This window comes from Melospiza melodia, chromosome 12 (genome assembly GCF_035770615.1).
Source record: "Melospiza melodia melodia isolate bMelMel2 chromosome 12, bMelMel2.pri, whole genome shotgun sequence".
NCBI classification, from domain to species: domain Eukaryota; kingdom Metazoa; phylum Chordata; class Aves; order Passeriformes; family Passerellidae; genus Melospiza; species Melospiza melodia.
In genome coordinates, this window is record NC_086205.1 from 9,758,251 (window position 1) to 9,775,579 (window position 17,329).

Consider the following 17,329-nt stretch of genomic DNA (forward strand, 5'->3'; position numbering starts at 1 on the left):
AACTTTCTCTGCTTCCTTTTCTGTCTTGATCAGAATGAGTTCAGGATTTTCTTTTCCTTTTTTTACAAGATCATGGAGCTGAGCTTGTTGTTCTTAGTCCATTCCAGTCAGCTTATGTGTGCTTGATTTTCCCCTTCTGTTCTTGCAGAACCAGATGCTGGATTATTCTAAACGCAGCCGCAGTGGCAAATTCCGCCTGGTGACCAAGTTTAAAAAGGAGAAGAACAACAAAAATAAGGAGACTCTCAGTAGCATGGGATTGCCGGGTACCAAGTCTGCTCATTCATTGTGTCTTTTTGTCACATCAGTGTGGTCACACCACTTCCTGTTCTCTGTCACACATCCTCTCCTTCTGTTTCACCTGCATCTGCCTCTTCTTGCAGGTCTAGTCAATCTTTTTCATGTGGCAAACAGCTTATTGCTCCCTTCTGAGTCGTGGTCCACCTGTACCATGCCAACATTCCTGAGCAGGAACAGGAGGTACCCTCTGAAGAACTCTCCCCTACACTGTGCAGATTTTCATGGATATTTCAGAGGGTGCTTAGGGAAGTGAATTTGAGGATTTCAGCATTTTAAGTATAAAAATGACTGTGGGGCCCAAGTCCGCAAAACTCCAGTCTTTTCACTGCTTGTTCTCTATGATACAGTAAATGATATTTTTCTCATTGATTCACCTTCAGGCTTTAATCAAGTTTCATGTCTAATTGGCTGGGGATCAGCATCACCACAGGTGTTCCCTGACCTTTAATCCTATTGGTCAGTAGATAAAAACTGGCCATGAATCAACAAATTGCCATTCAAGATACTTTCTCTCTAAATTGGTCTAGTTGATTTTTGGTTTATGCTCTCCTTATGAAGGCTTTCTTCCAAAATTCAGAAGTATGACCTGTTCTGTTGGCTCTGGGTCCTGTCCTCTGCCATGGAGTTGTGGATACAATCTCCTGTCTGACAGGCTGGTGTTCATTCACTGCCTCCCAAAACTTGGAAATTCTATTATTCTCTTATTTAGAGACTGCAAGAAGGTGGAAGTCGAAACTCTTCCTCTCTCCCTCAGACAAGGGGGAGAGAGGTTGCCATTTTGTTTACTGAGTGCAAGTGGTTGCACATAGTAATGTGCAAATTAATATGCACTGTGATTCTCCACCATATATTTTATGAATCTGTTGTTTTGTACACAGAATTTACACAATTAATTTACTGTTCTTAAACATGGGGGTAAACTTGAAGAAAGTTATCCCTATCAAAAGATATGCCATCTCATCAAAACAAATATGCACTTCCTCCTGGCTGTATTGCAGCAGGCCTCTTCTTAAGAGAACATCTCTTACCTTTTTTTGCCCTACCTCCTTCATTTGAGATCGAAGGTTGTGCTGCCCTCCCCTTATTTAGAGGCTGTGATCCTGCTCGCCCTCCTCCTGTGGCACTGAGTGCTGTGGTGTCCTCATCTCTCCCTGTCTCCTGGGATTCTGGGTACTCAATGCACTCCTGCTTTTCCATCTCTAACAGTTCACCTCTGGGGGACGGAGGAGGTTGCGGCGTGGCTTGAGCACCTCAGTCTTTGTGAGTATAAGGATATCTTCATCCGCCATGACGTCCGGGGCTCTGAGCTCCTGCACCTTGAACGGAGGGACCTCAAGGTACTTTCACGGTCGGCTCATGAGAAATAGCCAGCTGCATCTGCATGACCTCCTGTGCTGAATGTGCTTGGAAGTGGTCTGCCTGCTGTTCATTCCAGGTGCCTTGGCAAGATGAACAGGTTCACTACAGCCTCGTTTTATTTTCTCACCGTTTTGGGTCACCTGGTTTTTAATGGCAGGGAGGTAGAGGAGCTGGTTGAGGGACCAGCTGTCCAGTTCTGCCACAGCTTCCTGGAGATGTGATACAGTCCAGCACACAGATTGCCAATAGTGTTCTTGAGAGTGTCTGAGTTTAATGAGGGAAGTTTGTCTCAACTACTGTACCATCTTTGCAAAAGGTGCTGTAATTGGGAAGATTTGGTTCTTACCATGCAGTGACTGGACAAATGGATCATCATACTTCTTTATTACAAGAAAAAGTGATTGTGCACTTTGATGAGGCTTATGGATGGAGAGAATCTTTTTTAAGAGGGCTTAGTAGCCACATTGCACAGCTTTTCATCTCCTCACCAGGAGACATTGTTTCTACTGAGAGAAATTGGAAGTGGTGGTTTGCATGTGCAAGAGACTTTTGTCTCATTCTGGTGACTTGCATAGAGCAGGAAAACACAGTTTTTTTGAAGTAGTGTGTGGCATTTGTTCAATGCCCCTTGAACCTTTATTTATCATTTTTACCATCTTCCCATGGTGATGTTTGCTGTAACCTGTGTAACTGACCCTCTGCATGTCATCCACCTACAGCCTGTGTTTGTTGCATGGTACCCAGTAGTTCCTCCTGCATGTTTTGGCTTCTAGATTTGGTCCTTGACATCTATGTGCTCTTCCTGTTCTCACAGCCTTTGACAGCCCAAACAATTTGTGTTTCTGGCTAACAGTCCAGAGTTGTGTCTCTGCATTGCTCTGTGCTCACTCTGCATTCCTTAATAGCTTTTTGACGTGTTGGTTTGAGGCTCTGTATATGACCCTCAGGTTTGGAATTTTTCTGGTTGTTTTCCTCCTCTCTTTGTAACTGGCTGGCTAGTTTGTAACTGTTGCTTGGCCACCTTCTGGAGTTTCCTTCTGCCTTTCTCTTAGTGTAAGGTTTTCTTTTTTCTTCCAGGACCTGGGAGTGACCAAAGTGGGTCACATGAAGAGGATACTGCACGGGATCAAGGAGCTGAGCCGGAGTACTCCTGCCAGCGAGGCTTAGCCTCTGTTTTCACAGCCTGTGTCTACCATTCTCACTAACTGCACAGCAGTCACCTCACAAAGCAGATGTGCTCACAACTATCTCTGCTGAACAGCCAGATTTTAGCTGTTCAGAGCTCATATCAACCAAGCATGGTGCTACTTTTTTCCTGTGGGGTTATGGCTGCATCCATTGGAGAGGCACTTCCTCTGTGGTTGGCAGAGCCTCCTGGAGAGAACTCACTCACTGTTTGAAGAGCCATGTCCTGTGTCGTGGGAAGTTCTGGTTCCAGGGACAGTGCAGGACTCCTGAGAACTGCAACACAGATACCTTTACTGGATAACTTCATCACAGTAGAATCATTCAGGGCAAAAGATGTATCGGCCAGTCTTAATTCAGGAGCATCTGACAGTCTTTTCAGATCCAAAACTTTCCTGCTCATCTCTGTGTCACACCTGTATTTAGCATATTTAAGTGGGACAAAGCCTCTCCTTTCATCTTACTATTCCCTTTTTAATGCATCTGTAGTTGTGTGTAATTTGCATCTGAAATTCGAAGCCAGTGCAGACCTCTTCCAGTGAATATCAAGTGATTCTCATTCACTCATGCTTTTGCAACAAACAGTGCATGTGCTTCAGACAGGATTTGCACCAGCTGGCAGGGCCTTCTGCTGGGCCTGCTCTCCTCTACCAGCCAGGGGCAATGGGACAACCTTTAGGTTTTCACCAAAACTGTGCTGCTGAGTAATCACAGACAATTGTTCAGAAATTTGTGGCAGTAAGAAAAGAAAATTCCAGAGAGCAGAATAGTTACAGGAGATCAGTTCTGACATTCCTTCTTCTGATTTCATCTTTGGGAGACCAGGTAAAAAGGAGAGTAGAGCTAATGAGCTGTTTGTGCTGCACAAGAAGGGAGGTTTAGGACAGCTTGCTTCATCCTGAGGGATGGAGCAGCATGACTGGCAATGGCCAGGTGTAGCTTCCTGCCTGTTCAGTACCACTTCTGTGGCCACAGACATGAGAGCTGTTTCTTTACTTCAGCTTGCAGTGTAGAAAACTATTTCTGTCACAAAAGATGTGATTTAAGTTTAGTACTTGTATCTTTTCACCTGTCTAGGTCTCAGTAGCTTTTCCACCTTGCTTCTGTTTCTTGCTGCCTTGCTCTTTCACTCCAGGGTGATACAAAAGATTAGAGTAGCTCAATTCTCCTGGGCTGTACCCCTAAAAGATTCCATATGCTGTCAAACATTGGGGCTTCTGTAAGAGCACTAAGAGGAGGAGGATTATTACCAAGCAAATGAGCATTATAATGAAAAATGGAACATGTAGATAAATTGCCTTTGGTACCAGCAACAGTGGAGCATGGAAAAATTAGTGCCTCTGAATCAGAGTTTCTAGATGGCTGACCTCAGTTGGGTGGCTGTTAAAGCCCAAGACCAGCATGCATAGTTACATCACCATCTTTATCACTGCATAGGGAATTTGGCAACAGTCAGTGCTGTGAAATTGAGAGACAGCAGAAATTTTTAATTACTCAGTCATTTTCTGTGTATTTTTTTTTTATTATTACAGAGTGGCATTTGTCTGACTGTGTCTGCAGACAGAAAAGTCCACATGCACAGTGGCATAAAAGATAATTTGCTGAGGACATCACTCTTTTTTTTACTTTTTAAGTAAAGGATTTTAAAGTAAAGATTTTTATCAAATTGATATCACTTCTCTAGTCTAATAACAATGAGTCAAGTTAATTTATGTAATGATTTGTCAGTTTATAAAGGCTCTGGGCTGATTTTATTTCAACTGGGCAAACTCCATTGAATTCCCTAGTATTTCACCAAGGGTTATTGTGACTCTGCCTGTCTGTTGTAACCAGACACATTCACCCATGTGTCTCCTCACAGCCTGGCGAGTGACAGGGCTTCTGTTAAAACTCATGAGAAGGTAAAAGAAGACTAAACATGCTAGATCTAGCTAGAGACATTTACAGTATAAATACTGTGGGGCCTGAGCAGGAAATATGTCCAGCCTTGCCCTGAATGTATTTCTCCTATGTATATGTTGGCAATTGCTTCCACAGCTGTATTTGTTATTTATCAGTACAGACTCCCTCTAACTATATTGAATTCCTGAGGTATCAGGTAGGTAAGAGTTGCAAGCATACTGTATTGTCCCACTTGCTTGTTGAGGCACAGAGCAGCATCTGAATGGAAATGAGGAGAAGTCTCAGGAGAGCCCCAGGATGCACCCAGTGGTGGTGTGCAGTGACCTCACAGTGTGAGCATCCCACTGTCTATCCCAGAACTGTTTGTTTCTGGGACATCCATGTGCCTTCCAGGAGAGTGTAGCAGGGGCTGAGGCAGGTGATAACTCCAGAGAAGAGGTGAGATCTGTGTTTGTTCCTATCTGCAGTGAAGGAGCTGTTCTGTGAACTTTCCCCAGCAGCCTCATAGTTAAAGATGCATAAACAATAAGCTCTTGCCTTGCATAATCCTTGAGGGATTAAATTCTTGCTTCCATAGAAACAGCTCCTCTCTACTCTTCCTGCCCAGAGCAACAGAGGAATCCAAAGAGTTTTTACATTCAGGTGCATTCCTTAATCCATGTCATATCCATCAAGACCTGATGGCCATTACCATTTACATGAGTGATGAGGCCTGCACAGATGCATCTTCATTTGTGTTGCTTTTTTGGTGTGTGTCAATGCCTTCAGATCCTTTTTGTGCACATGCACATCTGTCAATGGGTTAACAGCCACTATATTCCTGTCTTACTTATCAGAGGCAGGAAGGGAGTTCTTCCTTCTTCTAAGACCTAGAAAATGGGATCCACATTTAACCTGAGTGCCTTTGGATATTTATTAAGGTTTAGATCTAAGAAACCCCAAAGGGTTGTAGTTCTGTATGTCTCACTGGGAACAATGCAGATTTCTGTTGGCAAGATTTTTGTGAATAGATGAAGACAATTTGTGTTGCATATCAGTGAGCTCTATCTGCAAAGTAGAGAGCCAGGTAGAACTCCTGGCTACTGCCTATTCTGAGTTTCTCTTCTGACATCTGATAATTTTTTGTGGGAGAAAAACTCAGGAGCGACAGTTAGTAAAAAATATGCTGCTTTGCCAAAAAGAGATTGTCCAGCAGTCTCAGGAGCACCAGCCTGAGAGAAGCTAGAACTGCACATATCACACAGGTGTTTAGTCCCTGAAGAAACACAGCTCCTGTGAAAGCCATACAGCACCTTCTGTTCACATCCCTCACCCTGGCAGTGGCTGCAGTGAGCTGGGCACGGGGTTTCTTCTGCTTGGAAGAGGCCTGTCTGTTCTCTCACATTCTGGCACCATCCTGGATATTTAATGGCAGATTCTGTGGAATGATGGTTGGGGCTAAGTGAGATTGTGTGCAGTGGAGACTGGAGGGAGGTTTGGCTCTTGGCAGTGCCCTGCCCTGGCTGCCCTCGGGAGGGCTGGTACAGCCTCTCTTCTGTAGCTTGTGCGATGTCAGCAGGAGCCAGCACAGTGGCCAAGGGGAGATGTGCTGCTGGGTGCCTGGAGGTGCTGGCTTGGCACCTGGGAGCCTCCAGCTCTGCTGAGGCCTTCTGTGTCAGTGCTAAATCTGCTTCTGCCCCCAAATCATATGGAAAGCTTCGATCGTTGTTTTAGTGTTATTTAAAAATGTGCATAATAGCGATGTGATTTATAAAACAGACTGTTTACAAGACATATTTTCTATCGTAAGATGTGTGTACTGTAAAAAAAAAAGGAAAGTATGAAAAATGATGTTTTTCTACAACTGTCAGCAGTGACTGCATGTCTGTATCATTGTCCACCCACCGTTGTTCCTCAGGGGTCTCCCCACCATTCCTGTGATCCTGTCGAAAGCATCGGGAAGCAAGTGAATCCCTGTACAGTCTTGGGAAGAAGGTTTTGTGCCTTAACAATGGGACCTGCTTCCCTCCTATTTATTTTGTTAATTTATACAGTGATTACCATGGAAATGTCTCTTGGGGTTTTTTGTATATAGTTTACTTGTTGTAAATATGTTTTTCTTGTATATAAAGTAAACGTTTCCGAGCTTCCAGTAAAGATTCTCTGTTGCTGATTTTGTTGTGAGAGGGCTGCTGTGCCCATCAAGTGGGAACCAGCTAATAAAAACCTGTGCTGTGATCAAATGGTTTTATCCTGGCTTGCATCAGAAGTTCAGAGCTTTTCCTTAGAGAGGAATGAAATGGTAAATGTAAGTGTTGCAGGCTAATTTTGTAGTGTTTTTTGGGTTGCTTTAATTGGCATGGAGTAGAAGACATCAGTTTAATTTTTTTAGCTATGTCTTGTAGTGAACAAACGATATTTTAAATGTGATGCTTCTACTGGTGCTCATCTGATCAAAGCTCTGCTGACAGCAAACCCACAGCTCAATGGGAACACTGTCAGACTCAGCAGGGCTGTGTTGGTTACCCCTCCTCAGGTGCTGTTCCTGGCCATGGTGCAGTGCCAGGATGAGATGGGAGCGGTTGTTCTCTCCTCCAGCTGTGTATTCCATTTATTGCAGGCAGTATGTACAGTGACTGGAATAATGTACAGAAATGTGGGAGAAGTGAATTTTCTTGTGAAATGTAGGAACTGAGTGTTATAAATGACACCTGTAAACTTGAAACAAAAAAAATTTGGTGTGTTTGGGTGAGCAGTTCATAGAGTGGATTGTGACAAGCTTTCTCTTCTGTCTGTGCAGATTGGTGTATTCATAAGAGGCTGATAGGAAACTTCCAGCAGATTTATTTAAATTGACAGGATGGTTGTAGAGTTCCACAGTACTGTCACAAAGTGGGTGCAAAGTAAGTTACAATGGTCATGAATATTTTCTGTGTGAAAAATATCTTTGTATGTGATAATTAAACAGAAGTATGGAGAGAGTAGTGTATGAAACAGGAACATCATTTTGATGTTACATACTCTTGCATGATGAAAGTGGTAAAATTTTCATTTTACTATTTTTCATTGGTTACCTAGAGCCAGAATAAGGAGAAAATAAGAACTACTGTGTATATTCACACATGCATCATTCCCTGTCAGGCTCTGCTTTAAGTGGCACTACAGAAAAAATGGAAAGAAGGCAACAGCAGAGACAGAAGATACTCTTATTCCTCTGATACAGGTGAATTAATTTTGGTCTTTTTTTATTAATGTGGCAGAAGCTAATAGCAAAAAACTGTCTGCCCCACTCAGTGTGTCCCTGAGGGCTCCTGGGTGCACAGGTAATTTACATGAAGATGCCATATCTTCAACACCATCTTCAACATCTTCAACCCTGCAGAGGGTCATTAGGCATTGGAGGGGGCTGCCCAGAGAGATTTGGAGTTCCCCTTACTGGAGGTGTTCAAGGAATGACTGGATGTGGCACTCAGTGCTCTGGGTGACAAGGTGGGGATTTGGTCACAGGTTAGACTCAATGGTCTTGGAGGTTTTTTCCAACCTCAGTGATTCTGGAATTCTGCCCAGCTCACAGAGGTGCCACTGCAGACACTGTTTGCAGAGAACTTGGAGATGCTGGTTCCTACCACCTCCGATGCAAGAAAATTTCCGAAAAGGATTGGGGGTTTTCTCTAAATGCTTAGTGTTCAGAATTCAATAGAATACTTTGTTCTGATGAGAGCTAACCCAGGACACCATAAGCTGCAATTTGCTGGTACAAGCATCTGGTATCTGCTTGGGGCTGTCAGTGGGTTTAGTTCCCTTTGCTATTTTGTGGTGAAAGCTTTGATGAGAAAGCGAAATGAGAGGACTCTTATAAATTGCAAAATGTGTCTCTTTTGGGTGATTGTGTGCTGTGAGAAGAGGGCAGGATCTCTCAAGAGACTGCAGCACTGGGTATGTACACTTGCACATTATATATAACCATTTCTACTCACCAGAGAATCAAAAGGAGAAAATGGTTTGAGAAAGGCTGAGTGGGTGCCTCAGCTGTTTTACTTTTCCCCTGTATGCCGGTAAATGGTCAAGCTCTCCCTGAGCACTGTTTGTTTAACAACTAAAAAGAAAGCATTTCATGACACTCCAAAGAGTAAATATCTGAAGTTATGGATTAACTAAGTTCCAGCAGAGCTCATGGAGGAAGAACAGATCACACTGATTCCCACTGAATAAAGCAGTAAGTGCTTCAAAAGTATTGTATCCTTTGAGATTTTTAAGTACAGCTTGCTTTAATGGAGCATGAAACTTGTAAAAAATGTCCAGTGACAAGGGGAGGGTGTCAGGACAGGCCAGAAGTTTTCTGGGAGAGCTGCTGATGTATTAAAGGGAACGAGCAAAGCAGTCTGGAGGGACCCTAGTGAACAGCCACTCCAGGGCTGGAGTCAGAGACAGGGCACAGCAGAGCATTCAGCAGAGAAGTGGCTTTCTGAAAAGCCAGTGAGTGAGCTGGCTGAGCTGGCTGGGTGGGAACTGTCTGCAGCAGGGTCTTGTGTCACTCAGCAATGTGCTCTTCTTGACGCCTGCCCTCTCCTCCTCAGGTGACTCCTGCTGCAGGATGTGGAAGCTCCTCACTGTGGGGCTGCTGCTGGCTGCCTGCTCTTCCTGGGGCTGCTGCACCTCAAGTAAGCATTCTTTTCAGAGATGTCCTTCAACCTTTCCCAGTCACTGCAGTTTCATTTCCTGCTCCTCTGTTAGTCAGAGGTAGTGGCTGGAATCATTCCCGTTAGGAGGGTTTGACTTCCTTTAGCAGAGGTTGACAGTGCTGGGGCCATGGCAGCTGCCTGGTCAGAGCCCTGCTGAGCCCCATGGGATGTCAGAGTACCACAGGGCAGAGGCTGGAGCTTGCAGCACAGCACAGACAGCCCATGGTGTCTAGGGCAGCCTCTCTTGCTGTACTGGGGAGAGGCTCTTGCTCTCCTAAGTGTCCTTTGGGAAGCACCACTAGGAGTTTTCAGCCAGCTCTTTTCTCTGCTTCTGCTCTCACCTTTTTGCTTGCAGTATTTTACAGCAGTAAAGATGCAAACCAAGTCCTGAGAATCCAGAAGAGGTCAAACACTTTCCTGGAGGAGCTCAAGGCAGGCTCTGTGGAGCGTGAGTGTGTTGAAGAGCGCTGTGACTTTGAGGAGGCCAGTGAGATATTTGAAACCAAGGAAGAAACAGTAAGTTGGTTTGTTTTTAAAGATAACTTAGCCAATCAATGATTTTCTTAAAATATTGCAATCCAGGGCACAGGAGTGCATGCTGTCAGTTCTGAACACGGATCTTTCCTGACTCCTCAGGTGTAGGCAAGGTTTAGAGTGTTCCTGTGTTACAGTGATTGTCAGGTTGCCCCTCCATGGGCCACAAAGTTTGGCTACTCAAGCATGTCCCACCTGACCCACCTGGTGATGTTTGGGTCTTAGACAGTTAATTCCAATCCTTGCTTTGACCTCACTGCCTATTCTTGCTGCTACTAAGTTTTTCCCAGTCTTTCCAGTCTTTCCCCTTTGTTGGCCATTCATCAGTCCTGGCTGCTTTTCAGTGTATCTCCCAGGTCTCCCAGTTATGCCTGACAAACATTTCTCTTATCACTACGTTCTTTCTCTCCTTCTCCAAACTTCTATTTTGAGTTGGACACTATATTTACTGTCTGCTGATTCCTGCCCCTTTCTACACTCCATTGTTGTGTGGGGTTGTACTCCCTGTTGCTGTTTTTAGCAGAGTAGGCTCAAAGCATAGGATTACCCAGTCCTTGCTGTCCCTCAGATCCCAGAGGAGAGAGGGGCTGTCCTTAGAATGCCCATGTTTTGTCTAACTGGGCTCAAGTGAGCTCAGGTGACCTACCTGGTAGAAAGTGCCAAGAAAATAGCCTGCAAGCAGAGCAGGGGAGCCTGTGCTTAGTACAGACAGTACAGGGGAATCACTGGCTGGTTTTCTTGGTTTATAGTGCCAGTCACTGCACTGCCAAGAGGAATGAGACCGATGTTACTGACCCAAGTGCTGTGTCCTGTTGGCCAAGACCACAAAACACTTAAAATCCCTCACTTGTGAAAAATGGTTTTCTTGCTGTAATACAAGTTTTATTTCTCCACAGCTAAATTTTTGGAGCAAGTATGTAGGTAAGTAAAGACTTTGCTAATCACTTCTCCATGCTTCCTCAGGAGTTACTAGTACTCAGCCTTCCTCCTGCCATGTGTCATATACTGATTCAAATTCTCATTCTCTCTCATAAGGGATGTGCAGAGGATGTTTTCCTGTTCTATCATGCAAGCAACCTTCCTAAAACACTTGAGGTGCACCTGTACCTATCATCAGTCATCTTCCCAGAGTTAAGGAATTGGTGAATTGCTTTGATGCTCTAACCATGCCTGATGTGGTCCAGCAGTAACCTGCTGCTGTCCTGCCTGCTTCAGGCTTTACTCTTTGCTCCCCTTCTGCCCACTCCACTCACTCTGCAGATGTAATTGAGAACCCAAACAGATGGCCCTGCCTCTGGCCAAGTGCCACAGAGGTGTCACCATTAAGTGCCAGAAACATGGCTGATACTTGGGAGTCTGGGGAGGGTCTGTTCATGTTGTTGTTTGATCTGTGAGCTCTGTATGGTTCAGCAACTGAGTTTTCCTACCTCTGTTTCAGATGGAGATCAGTGTAAACCAAATCCGTGTTCCAATGGGACCTGCAAGGACAGTATTGGAAAATTTTCCTGCATCTGTAACAAAGGCTGGGAGGGGGTTTTGTGCAGTTATGGTAACACTGCATTTAATCCACTATAAAATAACATCCTTTGTGACAGGGATTTCTGTGTGATAGGGATGGACACTTCAGTTATTGCATGGCATATTCTTTCTTTATACTTTCTTTACTAAAGTGGTTTCTCTCTTGCTTCTTGATGGGGTAAGAAGTTTATCTGTGCTTATCTAAAGCAAAATTAACTTTGTATTGCCATAGGATAATTTTAAAGGTATGAGATATCTAAATTTTGGACAATATTGGAAATAACTCTGTGAAGCAGGAGTTTGCTTTAGAAATGAGAATTATGGTGGGGTTTTTAAATACAGGGGAAAACCCAATCCACTGCAAATATTTTATTACTGTGACAGTTCCTTCCTTGAACACAAGTTGGATACCATATTTAGGGATGAGCTTTGTATGTCACATATCATCAACAGCTTTCACTGTGGGACTTGGCACATAGTGACAGGGCATTTTCTGTTCTCCAGTCTACAGTAATCTGTTTCCTCCATCTCCCCTCTCCCTAACTCTGGATCTAGGTCTGTTTGCTGTCTAGAGCCCTGTGTGTCATTGAAGCCCACAACTGTCATTCCAAATCCATTGACAGCTGTTACCCACTTGAAGCACGATGTCACTTTGCCACCTTACCTTTCTGTGACTCTGACTTCCCAGCTCCATCTCTCTCTTGCTGTTTGTTTTCCCACAGAGGTCAAATACAGCAACTGTTCCATGGACAATGGGGGCTGTGAACATTTCTGCAGGGAGGACCCTGCTGAGCAGCATCGCTTGTGCAGCTGTGCATCGGGGTATCAGCTCAAGGATGACCACACCACGTGTGAGCCTGTAGGTAAGAGCAGGGTGTTTGTAGTGCAGCTTTGGCAGAAGATTATTCAGACTGATGTAAAAGAGTTTTAGGGGAGATTTGTCTGCAGTGCACTTTGTACTCATTTTCAAAACATCTGTTCCCTGAAGAGTAACTCTGCCTGCATTTCCCAGCTCCATACCCACTTTATGGCCATTTATCCACGTGTGTCTCAGGGAGACATAAAAGGGAATCAGGAGACTGCCTCCTCTGCCAAGCACTGAGGGACTTCCATGAAGCCTCTGAACAATATTGCCTAGGTTAGACAGAAGAAGTCCTCTAAAAAGAGGATTGGGTGACCTGGACTTTGCTAGTGAATTCTCTGCCTCTCCTGCAGTGGAGTTCCCCTGTGGAAGAGTGAAGTCAGACTACATTGAAGCCAAAGCAGACTTCAATATTCGGCTCATTGATGGAACAGTTGGAAGAAGGGGAGGCAGCCCTTGGCAGGTAAAGAGAAAGGGATTCTTTGCCACAAATAGCTCAGGCTCTTCCTGAACTGCTCTGCCTCCCTCTCTGCTCCAGAAGGGCTCTTGCCTTGTTACTGATGGTGTCGTATGAAGTTAAGATTCCCTTTGCTTTTTCAAAAGCATCCCAAAGGTTGGAGTAGCAGGAAAAAATAATTTAGTATCTGTGAGGATTCTTGACCTTGTTCCTGTTGCCAAATTTTTGACCTTACTGTGCCAACACCGCCAAGAGAGAGGATGGTGATGGCACTCACAGCAACTGCTCTGTTGCTCCATCCTGGGGAACTCATGGTGTGTGATATGTGCTTCAGCTCCTGCAACAGCCTTCCAGTGGGAGGTGATCTTCCTGCCCTTTCTTATAAGCCTTGTCTGTCATAAATTCAAGTTAGCAGGCTTAATCAGCAAAATACGCCATGATAGGTTGGTTTGTCACAAAGAAAAGGGAAACCTCACAGATCTTACCATGGAACTAATGAATGCAAATAATTAGGGCCTGGTTCCCTTTGATATTTAAGGGCCTTTTACACCATGTGAGCTGCAGCCTGAGATGATGCATGGTATCTGGTGTGGGACACACCCCTCATTTGTGCTCTGTATTTTAAAGCTTTGAGTACAAAGTGCTTCTTTGCACTGAGCAGCATCACCCCATGCTGATTTGGATGAAGCCAGCCCTCATTCAGGGAGGACATTCAGAACTTTTTTGTAGGTATTTCACAAAGACTCTATTTATAGGGCTTTTGTCCCCCTGTAGAGCTTTGGCTTCAGTGAATATGACATGCTTTGGTGCTTGCTAAATCTGGGTATTTGGCAGCACCCAAGAAGAATGAGTACAATATTCTGTGAGCTGTGCTCCATGCAGTGTCACACTTCCCTTGTCTTGTTTCAGATTATGCTGCAAAATACCGAAGGGATGTTTCTGTGTGGGGCTGTTCTCATCCATCCATCTTGGGTCCTAACAGCAGCACACTGCCTTGAGGAACACAAGGGGTTCAAAGTTAAACTTGGTATGGAAAATCACCTGTCCCTGTGTTTTTTAAATATAACTGTTTATTTCTTAACATTTGTCATCTCAGGGAAAAGACTGGCAAGTTCTGAAGACAAAAGTCCTTGGCTGTAGGAGTGGTCTGTCTATGCACTATTTAATATGCACCTTAGCATAAAACAAAGTTTAGTAAAAATCTGATTTCATTTGAGCTATTTGAGCCTTACTCTGGAAGCGAGCTGATGTCTACTGAGCACTGCTGCTGGTCTGTAAAGTAGAAAGTCTTGGTCTCTTCTACCTGTGTTTTTCTGATGATGAAAATATTTAAGACCATCCCAATACTGAAAAAAAGTCTTGATCCCAGAAGGAGAATGTCACAGGGTCTCTTCCTGTCTTTTAATGTATTTAAACACTGTTACTTAAGAATGTTTCACCGGAGAGGTGCTGCAGAATGACAACACTGCCTTTACCTGCTCTGCTGCCCTGGAGCATGACAAAGTGTCACTATGTCAAGTAAGCACTTCTCCTGAATTAACAAAGGTAATTAGTGTTTCATTCACACTTAGATTTTTTTGACATTTTTTTCTATCTAGCATTGGTGCTGATGCATAACAGTTCAACTGCTTGCTTTCCATTAGTGAAAGGATAGATTATTCCCAGTATTTGTGGAGTCCTGCCAATATATTGTCTGTGTATATAGCCTTAAAAATTAGTATCTGTGTGCATGTTCCATACACACTGTGGATGTGCCAGATGCTAGAGAGCAGAGACAATAAGTTTATGTACATCCAGCATAAAGAATGAATTGAAAAGTGTGTGATGTAGCCTTGGGTCCTCTTAGTGCCAGAATATTCACCTTTTCACAGAGACACATCTGTCACCACAAAAACAGTTATCGTCAGAAAAACCTGGAGACATCTGTGAGCGATGAGGAGGAGAGTTCTGGGTGAAGACATTGCCCTGTGCATGTGGACAGCCAGGAAAGTGTTGGTACTGAGCCTGCACAGGTGCTACTCAACCTGTGTCTGTCAGGCTGGGATACCCCACATCCTTCTGGACTTGTCTCACTGCAGCTTGCCATCCACAGGGGCAACTGGAGGGGAAACTTGCATCTGAGTTTACACTTAGCTTGGGGAGAAGTCTTGTAGCAGCACTCATGTGGCTTTTTAGTGTCTGAAATAGAAAGTTAGTTCTCAGAGTAGCTGAAGTTTTGGAAGATGGATTTGAGTGTAACACAGTGTTCCTGTTTGTGGCTCTTGTTCCTGCATCACCAGCCTAAGAGCATCCAGAAGTGTGTTCAGAACTCCAAGAAGATTGAACAGTTAGGTGGATGTAATGATTAAATTCAAAATCATGTTTCTGCCTTCACAGTTAATATTTTTGTGCCAGCAGCAAGATTATGATGGTCCTTATTGTGTAGAAGGAACTTGATGCATTTCTACAGCCTCTGGGTTCAATACCTCCAGGTGTACATCCAGGATTTTTGGAATTTAAAACTCTGGGGGTGGATAACTGACCAGAAGTCAAAGAGTGTCCCCCTGGGGGTGAGGGAGTCTGTCACTGCAGGGCAGAAGGTGTCACCCAGTGGTTGGTGGGTGCCTCAGGATGGAGACAGCTGGTGGCTGTGCTGGTGTACAGAGTGTGTGGCCCCACAGCAGGCGTGTTCCTGCACAGTCACTCTGCCTCCCTCAGAGGAGATGGTCTGATAGTGCTTGAGTCCAGAGGTATTTCTTGAGGCCTAAAGCAGAGTTTGTATCTGTGAAGGCAGGAATAAAGCCCTGCCAGCCAGCCCCCTGCCACAGTGGCTTCAGGCTGCCTCAGGGTGCCGTGGACACTGTCACTGCAAAGAGATTGTGATGGGAGAGAAAAACTGATTTGTGATTGTTGCTCAGTACTAGCAAATCCATCAGGGGCTGGTGCCACTCAGCACAAGACATCAGAGCAGGTTCAGTGTCTGCTCTGGCCACGTGTGAACTGTCCATTGTCTGTCTGCAGAGGAGCAAGGAGAGAGACTCAGAAATAAATGGTCTGGAACACCAAGATCCAAAGCTGGGATTAAGAGATCTTTTGAGAATATATTTCTGTAACTACTGTGGTTTGTAAGTCCCTGTGGTTGGAGACTCTCCTTACAGTAAAAAACTTGCAAGATCTCCTTGGCAGCCTGCCAGAAAACCTAGCCCTGCCTTTCCTATTGCAATGTATCACAAATGCCTTCTTCATTTCTGGCCCTTTTCAATGTAGATTGTTGCTTGCTGTTCCATAACTGCTTGGCCCATGAAGTAGCCATGATCATGTAGCACAAATAGCAACTGAGGAATCTTCAGCACTGAAAAATTCCTTAAAATACAGATGTAAGATTTCAGAAAGGAATAATCTTTCCTGTCAGTCAACTTTATCTTACAAATGCTGACATTGAGCCATTCAGGCCCTGGCTATGCGGCGTAAAGCTCATATCCTGTTGTTAATGTCCTGTTTTGTGGTGTGCTTGCTCTCCCAGCTTTGAATGCAGGCTCCAAGGTGGTTGTGTTCCTCCTGACTCACACTGCACAAGTGTACTGAAATATGAACACCACAGGGCAATTTGGTTTTTCAGCTGATGACCAGAGCTTTAGTGCTGTAGAGGTATTCATGATTTCTGTAAATATGAAAAGTTTAGAGATTTGTCCACCTGTTAAGAACACTGTTAACTTAGTACACAAATAGTTGTATTACAAGAGAAGTAAAAACATGGAGTGCAGTCCTAATAGCCAGTGTATTCCAGATGCTTTGGTCTTCACAGGAAAGGAAGCTTTGACAGCATCTGCCATCTTGTTTGCTCTTCCAGGTAAATTCCGTTTCCGTCCTGAGGCAGATGAGCAAACCATTTGGGTTGATAAATGGGTGACCCACGAAAATTACACCAAGACAACCTCAGATAATGACATAGCCATGCTGCACTTGGCTGAGCACGTGATGTATTACAAATACGCCCTCCCCATCTGCCTTCCCACCCGCAACCTGGCGGAGCAGGAGCTGATGAGGAGCGGGAAGCAGGCGGTGGTGACGGGCTGGGGCACCGCGAGCGAGCGTAACCACACCTACGCCGCTTTCCTCAGGTACATCCAGATCCCCATCGTGCCCCGCAACGAGTGCGCCCAGGCCATGCGCTCCCAGATCTCTGACAACATGCTGTGTGCTGGGAGCCTGGGGGACAGGAAGGACTCCTGCCGTGGGGACAGCGGCGGCCCCATGTTCACTAGATACAAGGATACTTGGTTTCTGGTAGGGCTGGTCAGCTGGGGTGAAGGCTGTGGAAGAAAGGGGAAATTTGGAGTCTACACCAAAGTTAGTCAGTACCTTGAGTGGATCCAGCACCACATAGATCAGTCAGCTCCTTTGAAGGGTTAATTCTGATCCAGAGTCTGGAATGTTGTGACTCTGTGCTAGTGACAGTATACACTATAATGTACTGTCAGATCTTCAGTATTAAATATTGAGTATGTGTTAACCTTGTGTGCTGTCTTCCTTGGTATCTATTTTTTTTTCTCATTTACATTGGTTTGTTGC

At 44.6% G+C, this 17,329-nt stretch overlaps 2 protein-coding genes across 9 annotated transcripts in view; both read left to right on the forward strand.

Moving 5' to 3' along the window:
• Positions 1-6,968, forward strand: part of DGKD (diacylglycerol kinase delta) — a 58,145-nt gene extending 51,177 nt beyond the window's left edge. For 6 of the 7 annotated variants that reach the window (XM_063166766.1, XM_063166770.1, XM_063166768.1 and 3 more), the window contains 3 exons: positions 149-266; positions 1,507-1,637; positions 2,737-6,968. In XM_063166766.1, the coding sequence (XP_063022836.1) occupies positions 149-266; positions 1,507-1,637; positions 2,737-2,826 (339 nt within the window). In that variant the 3' untranslated portion in view covers positions 2,827-6,968. The remainder of the gene's footprint in view (positions 1-148; positions 267-1,506; positions 1,638-2,736) is intronic. The other variant, XM_063166767.1, reaches the window with a different exon arrangement.
• Positions 6,969-7,984: 1,016 nt separating this feature from the next.
• PROC (protein C, inactivator of coagulation factors Va and VIIIa) lies at positions 7,985-17,268 on the forward strand. 2 transcript variants are annotated; one of them, XM_063166782.1, is made up of 9 exons: positions 7,985-8,941; positions 9,303-9,386; positions 9,763-9,923; positions 10,838-10,862; positions 11,380-11,490; positions 12,182-12,322; positions 12,675-12,784; positions 13,688-13,805; positions 16,608-17,268. In XM_063166782.1, exons 2-9 carry the CDS (start codon positions 9,320-9,322, stop codon positions 17,168-17,170), a joined length of 1,296 nt encoding a protein of 431 aa, XP_063022852.1. In that variant the 5' UTR covers positions 7,985-8,941; positions 9,303-9,319; the 3' UTR covers positions 17,171-17,268. The 2 variants fall into 2 exon arrangements, with proteins under 2 accessions (XP_063022852.1, XP_063022851.1); XM_063166781.1 differs by lacking the exons at positions 7,985-8,941; positions 9,303-9,386 and having other exon boundaries at positions 9,492-9,923.
• The last annotated feature ends 61 nt before the right edge of the window (positions 17,269-17,329 follow it).

What these genes read in the sequence shown, in the direction of transcription:
- PROC (XM_063166781.1), top strand. Translation starts at nt 9,570, where the DNA reads ATGGGATGTCAGAGTACCACAGGGCAGAGGCTGGAGCTTGCAGCACAG. An exon ending in TTTTTGGAGCAAGTATGTAG is followed by an intron (nt 10,863 to 11,379) that starts GTAAGTAAAGAC and finishes CCTCTGTTTCAG; the next exon opens with ATGGAGATCAGTGTAAACCA. An exon ending in GGGGTTCAAAGTTAAACTTG is followed by an intron (nt 13,806 to 16,607) that starts GTATGGAAAATC and finishes TTGCTCTTCCAG; the next exon opens with GTAAATTCCGTTTCCGTCCT.